General features: G+C 43.0%; 1 protein-coding gene across 1 annotated transcript in view; it reads left to right on the top strand.

Annotated features, from left to right (window-relative positions):
- The window catches only part of CLCN1 (chloride voltage-gated channel 1), a 58,378-nt gene that overhangs the window by 14,035 nt on the left and 24,187 nt on the right, over positions 1-20,156 (top strand). The window contains exons 2-7 of the mRNA XM_088159107.1: positions 11,616-11,769; positions 12,264-12,395; positions 13,901-14,029; positions 14,133-14,266; positions 15,010-15,087; positions 18,502-18,580. Coding sequence (XP_088015233.1) covers positions 11,616-11,769; positions 12,264-12,395; positions 13,901-14,029; positions 14,133-14,266; positions 15,010-15,087; positions 18,502-18,580 — 706 coding nt within the window. The remainder of the gene's footprint in view (positions 1-11,615; positions 11,770-12,263; positions 12,396-13,900; positions 14,030-14,132; positions 14,267-15,009; positions 15,088-18,501; positions 18,581-20,156) is intronic.

Raw genomic sequence — 20,156 nt, 5'->3', positions numbered from 1 at the left:
TCCTGATCTGTTCAAGTTTCCTTTCAAATTCCTCTATTCCAACAGCTACTTCAGTGGCTCCTTCATGTCCTTATGTTCTTGTAAGTATTTATCTGATGCCAGTTGTGAGATTTTTTTTTCCCCCATTCTGCCTCTTTCTTCTTGAGTTATCAAAAGCTGATTATTCTCAAAATCTGCCCTGTTTCTGTCAATTCTGCTCTACTCAGTCTAGTATTAGTCAGTACATGTCCACTTGAATATCATCATATTATCTTGTTATTTCTTCATGATGAAAGCCCTTAAACTTTCTGGTCTTTTTCTTTTTACTGTTTGCTGGGAACTCAGCCCTTCTTTCAAGTGTCCTCTGAGAGTTCTCTGTCATTGTCTCTCCACATCCAGCCTGGCTTACTATGTGCCCTGCACAGCTTAAATTTCTATCTTTTGCTACTGTTCAAGCCTCAGTCTATGATCTATTTCTTTCTTTTACTATAAAAGCTGTCTTTTCTTCCAGTCTCTCTCCCTCATCCTAGCTCTTTTCACAGCATTCTTTCTCTCCCAAAGCTCTAATTGCCTTCTGTAGCTCTTTGAAGCCTCCATGGGTATCTTGTCTAATACAATGTCCTAGTCAAAAGCTTTGTTCTCATCTAGAAGCCGTTGCCTTATCTGACATCTACTGAAGTCTTTTTTTCTGCCTTTTCACTCATTTTTGCTCCATCTAAAGGTATTGCTTGAAGCAAAATATGCTTGCTGTATCTTCTTCCTGTCCAGATTCTCTTCCCCTCATGCCCTTTGGTTCTTTGTCTCTTATTGACTCTGTGTTTCTCTCTTAGAGACTGTGATAGTGTTAAGTAGTCATCTTTCTGTCACCTTTCTCCTCTTCCTCCTTTAAAACTATCTTTTTCACCTCTACAATTTCTTTTGTCCCATAGACTATCTTTTATATTATCTTCTTGTGGACCTCTTGGGCTGGGTTTTCTCAAGCACAGAATATTATTTTTGCTTTGCTTTTAAATGACTGTTTATCTATTCTGTATGCAGGGTTCTAAATAACAGCAAATTCCACTCCTGTCAGTCTGGGGTGGCAGAGGGCTCTGCATCACCATCTGCTATAATATGTGTGTATGCAGTGTTGGTGGCAGCTGAAAAATAGACATGGTTTTCTGCTCCAGAGGAGACTGCAGTCTGCTGGTGGGCTTGTGAACAATGAGGTCATGAAGTGGTCTAGATCTTTCAGGATGAACCTTCTACAGAACAAACCAAAAAAAGCTCTAGCAAAAGCAGAAGTCTCAGAAGTTAGTATGATGTCTGATAACTGTATGGGTAGGGCATAGGGAACATTAAGATTCTCACTGTTGATAAATAGCACTTGGATGATTTCAGGTTATAAATCTCCTGAGACCAGACCGTGGGAGAAGAGTGAGTCTTCAATCATCCTTACCCCCCTCCCCACCAGCCTCTCAGAGCTTTCACTATCAAGGCAGTAGGATGGAAAGGCTAGGAATTGTATTTCTATATCCTGAAAAACATTCAGGAAAATAAATACATGCAGAGAAAGGGAAACCTGAGAGAAAACTGAGGAGGGAGAAAAAATGAATGAACAAGACATCCATCTTGGTTGACAGCTCTTCCAACTTCTTTCTTTTATTGTCATTTAATATCCTAATTTGGACTGTAGCTGTAATTTCATCTATCACAAACATGTCCTTCTTGAAACACACTTTGCAACCCACTAGGGCCTGTAATATGCAAAGGAAAAAAAAGGTACATGAGCAGGTTGTGTAACTTTCCTCTTGCATGCCATGGGCAAGTCTAGAAACTTTTGTGAGCCTTTTCAAGAGACTTAGGCGCACCTGAGGAGTCAAGCCATGTGTACTGGTCATCTGTGTTTGTTTGTGGCTAGTGCAAGATGGTTTATGACACCTTCCTCTTATTTTTATGTCTTTCTCCAGCTCTCTGCTAATCTCCTGAGTCTGCTGGTAATCTCTGAAGCAACAGCAGCACTCCACTGGTGAGTTCTGGTGGAAGTGCAGAGCAAGGCCTGGGAAATAGAAAGCAAGACAGAGAGGCAATAAAGAAAATATAGAAAGAAAAGCTGTGGTAGGAGATTACAGGAAGAATGATAGGGGAGATTTGACAGTAGTTGCTGGGCAGCAGCAGTGCAGAAAGGCAGATTTTTTTCAGGGTGTTCTTTGTATTCTGTGTTTATGTTTATATCTGCAGATCTGAAAACATGGAAAAGATGATGAGTAGAGTCAGAACTTTACTTTTCATTAGGTCAGCTGTGCCAGCTGGAAAAAGTGGACAAGCTGTTGGGTTTACAAGTTCTTCTGAGAGTGTGAAATAGAAGCAGCAGATCTCAGAGCAAATACGAGTCAAGAGTAGCTGCTTTGAATTTAACTAGGGTACTGTCAGTGAGGCTGGAGGCTGTGACAGAGATTATTGGTACCTAGTGAAATAGCAAGGCTTGTTAATAATTTCCAGTGAGCTGACAAAGCACTTTTACCTCCTCGGGAAAAGAGTGAGACAGTTGATTTATAAACTCAGTAGCATGATAAGATTAGTGCTCAGGACACAGAAAATATTATGACATAAATCCAGTATCTTTAATGATTGCATATATTTTGTCATGCACTGAAATGAATTTCAGTTCCCAGTTGTTTCCTTGTTAGACAGTATCTGAGTGCAGAGACTAGAGGCAGAGATAGTTTGATGAGAGGTGGGAATTAGTTGAATACAAGGTCCTTAGCTACAGGTGAGCTGGGTCTTTCCTAGTGCATAGGTACCACCATGCACACAGTGATTGTTCAGGACCAGCTGCGTGGTTATCCTTCTACCATTCCATGGCTGAGGTACATTACACTGTGGGAAACACCACTGAGGGCCCAGGGGGTTTGTAGGATATCTTCCTAATGAGCACAGTAAAGGTTTCTTGTTCAAGTAGCATCTAGAGTCATTTGATTGGCCTTGGGGTCCTTCATGCTTTTATTGATAAGTGAGGCCAGGGCTAGTTTGGAAGCTGAGAGAGATATTTCTTGGGAAAAGCCTTTCAGGGTACAATCATCCTATTTTTAGGATATTATTATATCATTATTTCCCGTGGAAATTCCACAACAGTATCATGCAAGACAGACAGTAGTTTGATTAGCTGGCAGTAGAGGGTTCATTTTGATACTGCAGCAATTTCTAATGTGCCATTCTTGTGCCTCTTGAAAAACAAGAGCTAGAAGAGTGCACTTTCAGCTAAAGGTTCTCGTTATTTTCTGCAGTGGCTCTGGTGAGTGTTCTCCTGCAGTACATACAATAGTGACTGACTATATTACAGCTTTGATGTTTGCTGGGCTGTACTGTGCTCAGTTTTTAGGCTTCCTATACTTTATATTTTAGACAGTTCTTTTATATTTTATACACTATATAGTATATGCTATGCATCATTTTTTATATAAGCCATGACAATGTATTTCCAAAAGCATCTCAATAGGGTGGGAGCAATTAATGCCTTTTTGAGGGTAACTAAATGTTTTTCTCTGATTTGCTAGACACAGTCACTTAGAAACTCTTCTTTATGGTGATTCATTTCAAGTTCTGTCCTACATATGGGGCACAGTATTCCTCCAGAAAATGGTGCTTGTTGACAGGAAAGTGAGCGCTGGTGAGAATGAAACAGGAGAGCCTCTAAGTTTTGGGGCAGCATTAATACTGCTTTCCTAAATACTCAGTAATAAATACCTAAGTAAATAAATAAATAAATAAATACCAGTTGTAGGCTGTACACACTAACCTTATCCGTGTGATTATTACTGATAATGGATATCCATATCTTACCAGGAACATGGAGAAGGTGGTTTGTGCAAGAAATTAAGTGTCTTCCTCATGGAGACTTTCTTTCTACCTTACTCTTGAGGACCATGCAGACTAAAATAAAAGCAAAATAAGAAATATTTTACAGGAGTCTGCAAAATGAAATAATGAGATCACTGTTCTGAGCCCAAAAAAGGGTGTTTTGCCCTTCTCTCCACTCATCCTGCCTGGAAATCTCTTATGCAGTATGAGTAGCTTGGCATGTGAGGTTTTTTTTTCTTGTATACAGTTTCTGGGACCTTGAACTCTCTGCTCCCCCTAAATTAATAGCCCTCAGAAGACATAGGTTATAGGCAGCACACTGACAGTACTGGGAGGTGTCTCTAGGCCAAGTTGTTGTAACATGCTTCTCATTCCTATTGCTGGCTGGTAGCTCACTGGTGTTGGCTGAACTCATTTCTTCTCTCCCTGACTGAGAAACCAGTGGCAGAGTGGAGAGGAGAAGCTGTTGAATGCTCTAGTCTGTGGAAAAATAAGCATCAGGAAGAATTAAATTTGTGCATACACCTATAATTGAGTACCCACAGAGCAGTTTGGTGATATGCTTTGAAGTGCAAAGTACTCCCCATAAGAACACCTGGGGAGGTTGAGATTAGACTGTAATGTTCAGCTGTTCACAGGCATGCCTGACTTCTCCATTAGGGCTTGGTGCTGTGAACCGTGGACTTAGAAAAATTGTCTTGGGACACTGAGTGAACACCCATCTCATTCCATCTCACCATAGCTGCTGGCGTCCTTATGATTGTTGCTCAGTCTTTAGGACACCTGGTATCTGGGGAGAAAATGAGGAAGCCGACTGACCTTTGTTCTCACTGCAAACAGGGTGTGCGTGGGATGAGGAGCTGTGAAAGAAGAGATATCCTGGATAATTTCTGCTTCCTCTTGTCTGCTTTCTGTCTGTGCTTGTAGCTCTGTCTGTCACACCACCTCCTTCCCCCTGCCCCCTCCCTCTCCTTCAGGAGTTCCCCTCCTGCTCACACCTGATATTCAATCCTGGCAGAGTTATTCCCTTTTGCTGAGATCAGACATGGTGCTAGGGAATCATGTGGCAGACGAAGGTTGCTATAAATATAGTTGAACCCTTTGGGCAGGAAGGGAAGAAAGTGAGAGAGGCACAAGGAGGAGGAGGAGGAGGAGGGGCAGAGAGAAAGAGAGCGCAGGAACAGGACAAGTTGGAGTGGCCAGAGGAGAGAGAGAGAAAGGAAGGATCAGCAGAGAATGCGGAGGCCGCGCTCTCTGCCAGAGCCCGAGGTGGTGCTAGGTAAGGCCCAGAGCAGCAGCGCAGTGACCCATGAGCGTGAGGAGCACTGGAGGAATGGAGAGCTCAGAGAGCAGGGCGCAGGAGCCCAGCCCGAAGGCAGCTGTGTGGGAGGGCACACCGCAGTACGACTATGTCTGCTTTGAGAAATGCTCCCGTTTCGGGATACCTGCGGAGGCAGGACACGAGGCCGGGGCCACAGCGGACGGCCTGCGCTCCCCGGAGAACGCCCTCAGCTACCCACAGGTAGGGCTGGACACCGGCACACTTGTGGCAGCACAGCTTTCCCTGGGATCACGCAGGGAGATCTCTGGGGCTCTCCAAAATGCTGCTGGCAGAGCACACATCCCTGGGCATCCCCAGTCCCACTGGCTCTCCCCTCCACTTGCTGACTCCAGGTCAGGCTTTGACATTCATGGTTGTACTTACACCAAAGATCCTACCAGTAATTCAAGTCAGAGGTTATTGTCACCTGCCATGGATGCAATGACACTTGGAATGGGCAAGCTGGGATGGGGAAAATTAGCCAGAGCATTAATGCATTTGTAACAGCAAAGAGAAGCTGCAGTTGCCTGCAGCTGCATAGTGATATTAAGTACAGCACAAGAGTGAGAAAAATCAAAGAGAACAGTGATGTTTATAGATGGGCATCTATCTGCACAGCTGTGTTGATGAAGTAAAGCTCTTGTGACTTTTCTCCGACCATAAAGCCCTTCATGGTCATATACCCATACATGTATATTGGTATTTTTGATAGCTTAGTGGAGCTGTAAGTGAAGGATTTTCTAACCCTTAAGCTTGACCTGACTCTTGCTCTGGATTGTACAAGCACTGGTTCAGGAAAATATCTGGGACATAGACGTAGTCTGGTTATGGCTTTTTGTTCCATTATGCTCTGTATCTCCCTTGCCTCTTCTTCTGGGACAGCCTCCTGCAAAGGGGAGGGTTTACAGCAGAGTCCTGGTGTCTTATTTCCTACCACTCTGTTCTGATTAAGCTGATCTAAGAGAGCTTTAGTGCAATGAAGGATCCGGTCAAATTATGAGGAAGAGAGCGTGTGAATGTGAAATTCATGAAGTGGATTCTCCTTAAATGAACACAAATCCTCTTACATGGATGGCAAATGGCTGGGAATGAAGGAGATTGCATTGATTGTTTCCTAAAGACTTAACGTGATGTAGTGATAGGAAAATAGGTGCATTTGCCACCAAGAAAATTTCTTCCAGTAGGTAAGCATCCCAGTGAGGATAGTTATGTGTCACATTGCCAAAGATCAGAGAATCAGTTCCATGGTCGTATTCAGGGATTTATGTTCTGAAACTGCCTAAAACATCTGAGAGTTTGCGTGTCTCCTACATTGAAGTCTTCCAAAACCACCCCTGGAAGCAGCAGCCTGGATGGACTGGAGCAGTTTAGACTTTATCTACACAAGGCATGCTTTGGCTGCAGCAGCCATGCTAAGAGGGCGAGCACAGAGGTGGGATGGGGTGGAGAGGTATGTGTGCCCACCTGAGACTGAGCTCCACTGGGGTCATGCCTACCCCATGGGCTGCAAATGGGGCTGGAGAGCTGAGGTGGGTGAAGGAAACCCACCTCTGTATGTGTGCCATGAACCAGGAGTGAGCTGGGGTGTGGGGAGCTGCGAGATGCAAACCCCTTCTCCAGTAAAGCATATCCCAGTTCACACATATCCAGCAGATATACCAGTCCCACACACCTAAAGGCACTCTCCAGTAGGCACAGATGACACAGTGAGGCAACACCACCAGCTCTGTGCTCTTGCTCCCTGACCCCAGAGTGTCTATGTGCTCAGCTCCAGAGGCATGGTGGTCAGTGCACATACATAGATGATCTCACATACAAACAAGAAGGCCATCAAACCCATTCCCATGCATATCTTCAGGCAGAAAAATCCCCAAGCAAGCATGCATTTGTGAAGGCAATTTGCAATCTAAAAACCAGACAGTTGTATTTATAGTTTACTGAAAAATACGTCCTAGAAATATTTTATATAAGCAGTCATGTACACATGTGCATGTATATTTATCATGGAACTTTGCATGCAAACATTTTCTGGCTAAGCCAGGCTTGCTGTGGATGTGTATATTTTGCTGGTCATTCATGCACATGCAGATACATTATAAATATGTACGTGTACTTTGTACAAATATGCACACAATTATCATGTAGTTAACATAAAAAAACCTTTTGCACATGTTTTCATCCATTTCCACATAGAATAATCATTAAGATTTCTTTCCCCACTGTCATGTGAAAAAACATTTGATAGAGACTTTGATTCTGTTGTGCTCTTTTTTTTGCTAGCTGTTGCCTTCTGTTGTACATGTGATTTGGTTTGGTTTACACAGGCCCCAGAATAGTGAAATCTTGGTCTTTGGCCTTAGATCTTCAGATAATTGACAGTCAAAAAATGTATAGTGGTTAATAGATAATAACATAATAGTAGTAGGATAATAATAATAATAATATATTTTTGACAATTAATATAACAGATAGTAGATATATGACAGATGATGTAATATACCTTGATAAAAATATAGATTATCCTACACTGTAGGATTTTGTATTGTTTTATTTCCACATGAGAAAGCAGTTACAGCTGGTGAAGTATTTGAAATCTGTGCTATTTGTGACTATAGAAAGGGTGTTCCTGGCAGGGAGCTCACTCAGCAATACACAGATGGCTGTAGTGGGAGGGATGTGCAGTAAGAAATCAGGCAATGCAGTAATACAGAATAACAGGCTCACACTGAGAGGTAGGTGGGAGGGCCTCTAGAGCTCTTCAGCCCAAGCCCCTACTCACAGCAGGGCTGATTCCAAAGGTAGGTCACATTGTCCAGAGCCTTTTCCAGGCATGTTCTGAAAATCTGCAGGATTGAAGATTCCCCAGCCCCACAGGGCACCTGCTCCCACGCTGGACTACTCTCAAGTGGGGCTGGATGGGGACATGTATGGGCTTTCCTTTCTTGCAAGTTGTGCTTTTCCTCCTTTTGTCCATCACTATGCCCATCTGAGATAGCTTGCTCTGATGTTTCCCTCCAGCCCCTCTCTCCCTTTAGGTAATGGCATTGCTGTTTGATTTCTCCTTTGCCACCTTTTCTTCAGGAACAACTATTGTTTTGTTGCTGTTCCCTGTCCCTTACCTGTGCCTCATCGGCTCTGTGTCTAAGCAGTTGACTGAGATGTTTTACTGACATTTAAATTTATGTATGTGGTGCATTTGGAGAGGTTTCACCTTCGAGATCAGATATGGCTTCCCTTTGGTGATGCATCAGGAAAAAAAATCACCTAAGGAAGATAATTTTAGGAATAGCAAGATGGTTACAAGGGAGGAATGAGAGGGAAAGAAGTACAGGCTAAGGCTGCCTCAATGGCTGGGAGCAGCAGATCATAAACAGGATGCAGTGGCAGAGCTGGAGAAAGGGATTTCAGGACTGGGGTATTCTGTGAGGAATGTATTGTTCAGAATGGCATGGGAAATAGCTTGGGCTTTGGACTGTGAGAGGAGGGCAGTTTCATACATGTGTTGACCCCTCAGAAAATAGCTTCCAGATAAGTCTTGAAATTGTGATGTATTTTTTCCCCTGAGATTCTGTGCAGCTTTTCCTCTGTTACTCAAAAAATGAAATTCCCCCAATTTTTGGAAAGACAAAAGATCATTTGCATAGATAAATGCTTAATCTCTGATAACAAGCTTTACTTCATTATGCTTTCTCCCTGGATGGTTTGGTTGGGGTTTGTTTTTTGTGGTTTTGTTTGTTTGGTTTTGTTTTTTGGGGGTTTTGGGGAGATTTTTTTTGGGGGGGGTGTATGTTCCTCCCATCTATTCTGAGTGGTATTTATACCTTCAGCTAGTTTTGCACAATTTTGGTGCTCTCTCTCAGCATTTAGCCAAGTAGGCATCATAGTACCTTTTCTGGCTCAACCCTTAGGTGGTAATTGAGAACTTACAAAATTGTCTTCATTTTTTCTGGTGCTCAGAAACCTTGTGTTCCTTGTGTTAGAAAGGGAGCAACAGAAGAAAGAACAGTCAGACTCATACTGTGTTATATTTTTAGTTTTATATCTTCTAGTGGAGTGGATATTTCTTGCCTAACCCAATTTTGCTGTAAGGTCATCCTTTGATTTCTGGATTCTTTCTCTGCCCCACAATCTCCTACCATTTTAGATACTTCCAGAATCCTGGAGAAGCAAAGCACATGTCTGAAGCATTCTTTAAATGTGTTGAGACAACCTGGTTTGCCAGGACAGCAATTTCGTTTTATGTCTGTGGACTAACTTTTTATTCCCATATCCCAAGTGCACCGTTTTACAGGCAGGCAGAAGCAGTGAAGTAGGATACCATATGAGGACTTTCAACATTCATACTACTGTGCTGTCACGCTGTTCTATCTGGCAGATGGAAGATTCTAATTTGAATCTCATACTTGACACTGGTTTAAGTTGTATTTGACATAAACCCATCTCTCATGACCACAACACTGGTTGAGGTGATGTAAAGATGCATTTGTCTAAAATCTGCCCATATTTGGCATTTCTGTCTGAAAGACAGAGTAAGAGAAAAAATGAGCACTTTGCTAGGTAGGACTGCATTCTGTACGTGGCAGTTACCCTGTAGATGAAATTCTTCAGCCTGAGGTTTCACTGTCCTATCTGTTTTAAGGGTGTCAGAGCATGCCCATTATTCCATGCAGAGTCTAGTTAATTTACTTAGAATGCGTTTGTAATCATGTGGTTAATAATTGCATTAAATTTGTGTAGCTTCCAATACAGTGATGAATGGAAGAATACTTTCAGCTGTTCAGATAGGATCAATCTGTTTTAGAGGCAGCAGGTGAGCCATCTTTCGAACAGGATGGTTTTAAAAAAGCATAGATATGGGTTCTGTGAAGAAAAGAAAATCCACTAGCATTTCCAAAGGGAGCTACGGCACATGGCTCAAGTGTCTCCTGAGGTATATGTGTAAATAAATAAATAAATAAATAAAATACTTAGGACCTTCAGTCATATTTGTTATATTGAAATACTAAATGGTAGATGACTGAAACAGGTGCTCAGAGAAGGTGGGTATCCTCTGCTCCTGGAGATGTTTAGGAGTTGCCTGGATAAGGTCTTGAGCAGCCTAATCTGACTTACCTGGCTTCAGAGTTTGCAGGCTGTGGGCAGAGGCTTGGACTAGAAACCTCCAGAGGTGCCTTCCCGTGTAAACCTTTCTGTGAGTCTCTGTATCTATTTTCTCTCAAGGGAACAGGAACATCTCTTTTGTTGCCTTGAAAAGGGGAGCCAGGAACTGTCAAACAGAAATGTCTCCTAAATGTGTGGTCGTACTTTATCTCTGTCATACATCCTGTCATTCTCCAGCTTAAGTGTCTGATTTTGCTGATCAAAACATGGCCCATTCTCCTCCTGCCTCTCAGAAAATCTCAGAGAAGCAGATGTGCTGGGGAGGGAGCAAAGGGACCCCTTGTCACAGGTAGGAGGTGCATCAGGTGGTATCCTGGTCTGAAGTAAAGCCAAACGTGTAGGATATGCAAGGAGAAGAGGCTTATTCTCTGCTTCTCAAATGCACACCTTCCCTACCTGTACTGTGAAAGAGTGAGGTGGCATAGCTGCTCTTCAGGGAATCTGGTAAACAAACCTGGGGTATAGTCAGGTTTTTTCAAACTCCCTTAAGATGTCAACAAGACAGCACAACTGCCCAGTTTACTGTAGACCCGTGTAAGAAATGTCCTTGGTAAGCATGTGTAGCTCATTGTGAATTGCATATAACCAACTGCATTTCAAGTTTAGTATCTGAAGAAAAAGACTAGTTAAAGAAATCAGGAATTTCAGAGGAATTAGAGATACAGGAGGACTTAAAATGCTGACTTGGGTAAATAATTGTTGGAAGTGTGCAGCAGTCTGTGATATTTTTGAAATTATGCTGCTTCTTTTCCTCCACGAGCACCATCAGTGGCTATGTGCCCTGTTAAGCATTCCTTGGCAGCAGGAGGAACAGATGCAGGACATTCCTGCAGCCTGTTTGAGAGTGCAATGCCTCTCAAAACCTTCAGAGATGTTTTACAGTGCTTCTGATATCTATGAGACAGCCCTGAGGATGGCGGCCTCATGTGAACTACTTTGACCTTCTTTTGTACCTCCAGGAAGCTGTCTCCTAATGCTCAAATGCTGTCTCTTAATATTCAATCTCTCAGCCATTTTTTTCCCCAGGGCATTAGAAAATAATGAATATTCTGTGATCATATCTTGTTCTCCAAAAAGGAGGTGAAAAGGTTTTGGAGAGATTGGAAAGAGGAAACTAGAAAGGAAAAAAAGAAAAAATAAATGAGCAGCATCTGCCTGAGAGTTTCTGTGTCTCAGTCTCCCTGCTTGGTACATTTGGGTCTGTACCTCGGAATGTTGGTAGATCTGCCTTGTCCTTAATGCTATTTGTGAAGGAGCATTTGCCTTACCTTTTCCTTGTGATCCCTCTTGTTTTCTGCTTTTTCTGCTTCTCTAGCTTTATGGCCGATACACAGACCAGGTAACAGATAACATTTCAGACAAGGAAGCAGCAAAACTGCTGAAGAAACAGTCCCAAAGGAACAATGGAAGACCCCTGAAACGTGACAGCCAAGTACAGATCAAAGAAGAGCACTATTCCAAATGTCAAGGTAGGCACAATTCATGTTTCATTACCCTATTACCAGATATTAGGTAGGCCAGCAAGAGAGATGGATTTAAGCAATTGTGACTGGAGAGAAGCAGAGAGGGAAGGAAAGGGAATCGAATCTCATTGGGTTGAAAAACCTTCTCTATATATGAGCTTTCATCCTAGAAAGAGAAAAGATATGTTTGAAACAAAAAACAATCCCAAGTAAATAATTTTTTCCACAACAGAGCTCTATAATGGGAGGAAAAGGACCTCCTTGAATCAGACTTTTGCTGCTAGTGTACAAGATGTTAAATTCCACCCTGTGTGTCCTGCACACCCCTACTGCCCTTTTAAAAATGTTTTTTAAACTACATAAGATGTCACAGAACTGTGTGAGAGAGCCCCTGATTCCTCCAAATAAATCCTTGGTTTAGTCAGTTCTCAGCACAGGACAGACAGGCACAGCTTCATCTATGCTCACTCAGCTTTTCTGGTTTACTCTTCTCTCCACAGACTGTGCTAAACGCATCCAGAAATATGTTACCAAGAAGCTTGGAGAGGACTGGATTTTCTTGGTTCTGTTGGGTCTGGTCATGGCGTTGGTGAGCTGGGGAGTGGATTATGCCAGTGCAAAGACCGTACAGGGTGGGTCCCATTCAGGTGTTGCAAAAGCAGCCAGTAAATGATATGAATGTTTTACAAAGCCCAGTGACCAGTTTTGCTCGTCCTTTAACATCATTGTCCCATCCTCAACCCTTGCTGCTTAGGAGGTTTGAAGTTCTGATAACACAGTAAAGGTTAGCTAGGGAGAGGTTCTTTAAAGGGATGGAAGGAGAAAATTTGGAAGTAAGTGGGCAGAACCACGGGATATGGGTATGATGAGTCAAAGACAAACAATTATGTTTAATCCCTTTTCTTTCTGCTCCCTTGAATATGCAGGAGCACAGAGAAATGTTACTGTGGCCTTTCCTCTTACACTGCTTCCTTTCCTCCCCAAGAATATTGAGAACATGGGTGATGGGGGGGGAAGGGGCTCTTGGATGCCCCCCTGGCACTGTTTCTGCTTTTTACCTAATTTTTGTTCTTTCCAATTTTTACTTATACAGTGTCCTGAATTTTTCTGCCATCTGGGCATATAATGCCCTCTCCTTTTGCCCTTTTCACAGGGATCTCCTATTCCCTTATATCCCTTCCCTGTATTTTTCTTGTGGTCTGTCTCCTTTTGCCAGCTACAAAAATTACAAGATCTTTCAGCCCCCATTTCTGTGCACACACACACACACACACACACACACACACACACACACACACACACATCCTCTTAACTGCACTGTTCCCCTGTCCTTACCCTCAGTGTCCCAGTCCTGACTGGCACACACATACACCAACCTTTTCCTCTTGGCTGCTGCAATTCCTCAAAGCTCCCAACGTTCCTTCAGCCTGGTGTTCTTCCCTCCAGAGCATCCCCATCTACCAGGTGACTGGTATAATCCACTCTGAAGGTTCCTGTCCTTTATACTCCCTTCAGCTGAATCCTTTGGAGTTCTTTTTCCTTTTCCCCTGGCAAGTCTCAGCCTCCACTGAGGCTGTGTGGGGAGTCAGCTCAGGCAGGGAAGATGCAGTTCAGAGGAGCTGCAGTTCAGTTTGGATTCTCAGCAGCTCATGTTGTTCTATCTGGCTGAGCAATGGTACCACTGCTGTTTTAAGAGCTACTGGCTTTTAAACAGCTTCTGTTCTGCTGCTCTAGAAGGGAAATCATAACCAGAGCTTTTAAACTAGTTTTTTTATGAGGGAATGATTGGTGGACCACTTTATTGCCCTTCAGAACCCACACAAGACCCTCAGACTGACAAATGAAGACACTGCACAGTGATTTGTCCTCACATCTGCATATAACACACCTCTTTTTGTGCCACACTTGTGCGCAGGTATTAATAGTGTCTTCTGTCCATTCTTGCAGAATGCCTGCTTTATTGGGGAACTCGTACTCAAACTGTAATTAGGCTTGCCTCAGAAAAGCAGCATGAGGGCACCATTTCTGAAGGAGATTTAGCATGGGCACGTTTAGCACGTGTGTGATTCTCTGGTGTCTGCCAGCCTGTTTGGAGCAGCTGCGGTTACTGACAAGTTCTCTGTTTGTGTGCCCACAGCCTACAAGTGGACATACGGAGTGCTGCACCCGAATATCCCTCTGCAGTACGTGGTGTGGGTTGCGTTCCCGCTCGGCCTCATTCTGTTCGCAGCCAGCTTCTGCCACTTCGTCTCTCCACAGGCTGTTGGTGAGGGCAGAAGGCATGGCAAGATCTGTTCCTGTCTGTCTCGTTTTCCTTGTTCCGTCTGCCTGCGGGTTTTGTTCATCCCCGACTCTGCTGTTGTTTTCAGGGTCTGGGATCCCAGAGCTCAAGACCATTATGAGGGGAGTGGTCCTCAAGGAGTATCTCACTCTCAAAGCTTTTGTGGCCAAAGTTGTGGCCCTCACAGCTGGGCTTGGAAGTGGCATGCCTGTGGGGAAAGAGGTAAATATTACTGATTCCATGTGCAGTACTGACCAGGGTCCGGAAGGTGGGAGCTGTCTGCGAAAAATGAATCTATAAATGTTTTCTTACTTTCACCACCATTCCTCTTCTCAAAACTGGTCTTTCCAGCAATACCTATCTTACACTGGTCATTTGCCTTCCACTTTCAAAGACATGATATAGGAAACATCAAAGAACTAAAGTAATGTAGTCTTTGAGAGGTGAAAAACTAAATGGACATAGGAGAACTGAGGAAGATTGGAGAGTCTAGAGCACAAATCTTATGAGGAGTGGCTGTGGGAAATGACGTTGCTTAGGCTGGAGAAAAGGATGCTCAGGGGAGACCTTCTCACTCTCTATAATTCCCTGACAAGAGATTGTAGCCAGGTGGGAATCAGTCAATTCTCCCAGGTAACCAAGTTGCACCAGGAAAGATTTAGACTGGATATTGGGAAAAAATTCTTCAATGAGATGGTGGTCATCATTGAAATAGGCAAATGGTGGAATCAATATCCCTGAAAGAGTTGTGGTTGTGGCACCTGGGGACATGGTTTAGTGGTGAACACAGTGATGCTGCATTAAAGGTTTGATTCACTGATCTCAGAGGCCGTTTCCAACCTTAATGCTTCTATTACTGGCTGGCTGAGATGGCCAAAGAGAAGTTATGAGGCCTAATGTACCTAAATGGTTGTCAGTAACCAGAGGGCAACCCTCTCTGATTTTCTCCTCCTCTTCACTTGCAGGGTCCTTTTGTGCACATTGCCAGTATCTGTGCTGTGGTACTCAGCAAGTTCATGTCGATCTTCTGTGGGGTGTATGAGGTAAGGCACATATCTCTGCACACATTTCTTCCACAGATTGAGCTCCTGAGACACCCAGGATAGTATGGGTAGGCCATGGAACACAGAGGAAACACATAGATCGATGTTTACTGTACTGCTGTAGAGCAGTAAAATAGAAGCTGAACAAAAGTAGTGCAAGGCCAGACATACAGTCCAAATAACTGTGCAGGACCACCAATGTTACCCAGAAATTACACAGAGACTGATTAGGAGTATGTGTTTGACAAGTTTTCAATCTCGTGAGTGATGCCTTTGCACTGTGATCATTGACTGTATAAAAAAGTAGCTGCAGACAAAGATCAATTTGTCTTTAAGCCAAATTTATACAGCATTGCTAATTATAGACACTGACACCATCTCTATGCTTCTGCTATCTCTGCAGGCTGATCACTGTATGGACTGGTTGTATAAAAAAATCTATTAACTGTGCGTATAGATAAATGTAGGAACTCCTTTATGTGCAGGCCCTTAGCAGAAAGTGACTGTGTAATACAACTGGAGGTACTGTTTTACTTGAGTAGATCCTGTTTGTGCACAAGGACCAGATGTCACTGCTGGAGATCAGCTGACAGTACTAAAGCCTGCACTAAAGTGTGTAGAGCCTGCTATTTGCAATAGCCATGGCTGACTGTGCTGCTGGCTGTTGCTTATTTTCATTGTTCTGGGTCCTAACGCCATGGCTTTGCTCCCTCTAACCCCAGCATGCCCGTCTCTGGCTGCACTCCCTGTTCCAGAATGTGCATAGGCAGCTCGACCTCCTGGTGCCGGCTTGCGCAGTTGGAGTCAGATGTTGCTTCAAGGCTCCTCTTGGAGGCAAGTGTCTTCCTATATGTGACATTTAATGTACAGTTCCTCTTGCTGTGAGATTTCCTGCTCTCATTAAAGGTTCTCCACAGATCCCTCCCCACTTCGGCAACACGAGTTCCTTCTTTTCACATGTAACTGGTGGCAGTGAAAGGAAGGGAAGGTTACAGGAAAAGTTAAATAAAACCTATTTAAGTGCTGATTTCTAATGATGCAGCTTGTTCAGTCCCTGCCAGCCATGAACATTGTTCCACCTGGAGAGTACCAAGGGCTGTCCAGAAAGTCAATAAAGATCAAGTAGACAACAGAAGTAAAAAAACCAATCTTGCAAGAGGCAAGGGGCACAACTTTGAATGAGGGAAATTTTGACTCTGTTAAAGGAAATTACATTTCCACTCCCAAGATGGTCCAGCACTGGCATAGGTGTTCAGAGTGTCCAGGGAATTTCCACTCTTGGAAATATGAAAGATTCACCTGGACAAAACCTGATCTAGCTTTGGAATTAACAGAACTAACAGTTCTCTGAGCAGGGAGACAACTCCATTGGTCCATTCACAACTTTCCATGATCCTGCTTGGAGGAGAATTTTGGAAATTTATGTCTTCCCCATGCATTTGTACTAGTCTTCTGATTCACTGAATTTCTTTAAACAGAGGCACATGATAACTTCTTCCTAAAGCAGTAGAAATATATTCATAAATAGTTTGTCTTTCATTTCACTTCCCCCTCTCCCCATGTGCTGCCCTGAACCTCTGCATGGTTATTGTGCCCAGAAATGTAAAGAGTTTTTAAATGCTACATTTTTTATTAGTTTGCTTTAGTTCTTCCATGCACTACTTTCCTGTTAGTCTTCAAATGGATGAGTTAGCTGACAAATGCAACATAGTCTTGCATCAACAGTAATACTGATCTTTGCTTTGGCTGGCTAGTAAAAAAAAAAAATCAAGGAAGGAACATAGTTTGTCAGCTACAGATTAGAGGTTCTTCAGCTGATAACTTGAGAAAAGATGCCAGAAAGAAAATCAGGCTAAGCAAGAGAGAGGCTGTGCATATGTGGGCAGTCTAGCAAGATGTAGACAGCCTGAGCTGAAGCCTGAGGCGTCAAGGCAAAATTTGTCAGTGTGCCAAAAGCCTTGAGAGAAAGCAGTTTCAAAACTAAGGATCAGACCACAGTCAGGTGGAACCATTGGAAGCACACAGGAGAATGGTATCTGTCTTACTGGTAAAAAAAATAAAGCAAAAAACCCCCAAACCTAAAAAACCTCTGTAAAAGTCTACGCTTCTTGTTTCTTTCTCTGTACCTGGAATTAACATAGTCTCAGAGACTCCAGAATGCATGGATGACTGGGAGATGCCAGAGAAGAAAACAAAAAGCTAAACAGGGACTGATCTAACTGCTGCCTTTGTTAGCTAAAGGAGATGTCAGAAAAAATAGCCAAAGACTTCTCAGAGGACAGTGAAAGGACAAAGAGACAACAGGCACAACTTGCAACAAGGGAAATTTTATCTACTTGTCCCAAAGGTGGTTGAGGGTGGCACAGGTGTCAAGAGATGCTGGGGAATCACTGCCCTTGAAAGTGCTCAGGGCTTCCCTAGCAGCCTGATCCTGAGCACCCCGATCCTATTGATCTAACCTTGCAGCGAGCCCAGTTCTGAACAGAGAGATACGGAAGCATTCAGAAACACAGAACTAAAACTTGCTGTGAGTCTGGGATAACATTGTAGTATGGGAAGAGAAAGTTATCATAGTTTCTGTAGCCCTAGTTCCTCTTTTGGATTTACATCAAATTGCAAATGTGATTTCCATTATCTGGGAGTCATGTAATCTTCAGCTGACCTTGGTCCACGATATAGCTTGCAGTTCCACTTTATATTGCCCTGGTGTATAACTTCTTGGTGTTGTTGCAGGTAAATACAACCCTGTGCATTAAGGAGGATGGATTTGAAAAGCCAGTTTAGCCCTTGACAAGCAAGTGGCACCCAGTCTCTTAGAAAGACTCTCCTTTTTATACCTTCCAATTACATTTTTTATTATTATGACCATTTTCATCAGGACAGCACAATGCTTTACTGGGTGGTCTGTCACCCACTCACCTACCCAGCATGGAAGAACCTTCAGCATCAGTCCACACTCTGCTCTGGACACGCATGTGCCTTGTGCACACTGAGTCACAGCGTAGGTTTTTTGAGGCATTCTGTGGCACATGTGCATCCTGAGATTCCCTGCCAAAGTAAAAGAGATGGAGCGAAACCTACTTATGCTCCTTCCACCCTCTGGAGGATTTTCCATGAGACATTTCTTCCAAAGTGACAGAAATGTGTATGTTTCAAAGGAAAATGGGATACTGCCTTCTTTACGTTTCTTGAATGTGTGATTCCAGGTATATGCCTGTCCTGTGCCAGATGTTGCCTTTTCAATATTTTGTAGCCATCCAGAAGGGAGAAGTAAGATAAACATAGCCATAACTCTGGTGGTGACAGAGCTGGGTGACGTCATGCAGTCATACCTGCCAATTTTGTTACTCACTCTCTGTTTTCTTTCCTTCTTTCTTCTGTTTGTCTGTCTCTCTTTGTCTCTTTCACCAGTAGCAGCCCTATTATTACACGGATGTCCTGACTGTGGGTTGTGCTGTGGGTGTTGGCTGCTGCTTTGGGACACCACTTGGAGGCAAGTGGCTGTTCTGTTTCCTTTTCCTCAGGTACCTAAATCCTCTCCTGCCTAGTCCTCTCCTCCTCTCCCCCTCTACTACACCACATTTTTGATGTGACATTTACTTTGGACAGAGACACTTACTTTAGCATTTTCTACCTCCCCATCATCTCTGACAGTCTTTTTTCCACATTGTCCACTTTCTGGAGGCAAGAGGAGAAGGCTCTCTAGAGCAGTGGTCTCCAAATTGGGGTGTGCGTACCCCAGGGGGTGCAGAAAGTGATCTGTTAGGTGTGGAAAGGAAATACAGGAATTTCTATTTTTTTAATATAAAAAAGGAAATAGATTAAACTTCACTAATATTAAGTATTTGTATTGGCAGTGGTGTCCTAATATGTCACATACAGTGCATGAGGTGTAGAGTTGCTCCCAACGTGGAGGGTTGACCACGGTGCCCTCAATCATCTACTCTCTTTCATATTGCAATGAATTGCAATCAATGCACGCCCACACGGGATTAAGTGGATTTATGGGTTATATTATCTAGCGTTAACTAAACTAATCCTCACAAATTGGAAAAGTGGCTTTAAAAGGTTCCTGCAAAGAGGCTATGGATTGAAGATAATACTAATAATGTGAGCACAGAGAAATGACAAGAAAGTGGCAGAGCTGACACTTCTAGTACAGGCCCTTATTCAATATGAGGTATACTCATTATGAGGTATAAACAATGGCCAGCTAATGAGATCTGAGAGGAAGTCAGACAAAAAAAGATTAAAATTATCAAAGGTTATTTTAAATATGAAATTACATCTGCTATCATTAACGATGAACCTTACCCTATGTGTGTATTGTGCTTTGAGAAGTTAACTAATGAGGATATGAAGTCATCAGAATTAGCAAGACATTTAAAATCTAGGCATCCAGAACATGAAGACAAACCTTTACAATTTTTTCAGCGGTGTTTCAAACCGTGTGACATTCAATCCAATACTTCACGAAATTTCACTGAACCTAATGACAAATGTCTAGAGAAGCCTCCTTTGAGGTTTCTTGCTTCACAGCAAAAGAGAAAATACCACAGGGGAAACAGGCTTCCTGCCATAAAACGTAAAAATGGTTGTGATAATACACAGAAAGCAACAGAGCAGCAAACTAAAATGTGCCCCTTCATCAGTTACCACTGCTGAAAGATGCATAGCAGACATTGCTTCAAGTTTTAAGGAACAAGAGTCTGTACAAATTACACAGTAGGAGAGGTTTCCTGTGCATCTGGATTAGAGTACAGATGTTTCTAAAATGCTTCAGATGATGGTATTTTCCAGATTCTGTTTTGGTAGTGAAATGCAGAACTTCTCTCGGTGAGACACTGAAAGGAAGCTCTACCACTGAAGCTCTATTCTCAACAGTAAATTACTTCTTTAATAAAAAAACGTTTTATGGAAGAGGTCTTCAAGTGTAACAACTGGTGGAGCAGAATAAGAAAAGAATGGGGGGGGTAAGACATCACTACACCTGGAATTCATGCACTGCAGTGTTCACAGATGAGCCATTGCAGCATAGAAATGGGAGCCAGACATGCACAAAGTGCTAC

Source organism: Sturnus vulgaris, chromosome 2, assembly GCF_052056855.1.
Source record: "Sturnus vulgaris isolate bStuVul1 chromosome 2, bStuVul1.hap1, whole genome shotgun sequence".
Classification (NCBI taxonomy): Eukaryota; Metazoa; Chordata; class Aves; order Passeriformes; family Sturnidae; genus Sturnus; species Sturnus vulgaris.
This window is presented reverse-complemented; position numbering and strand designations above follow the sequence as displayed.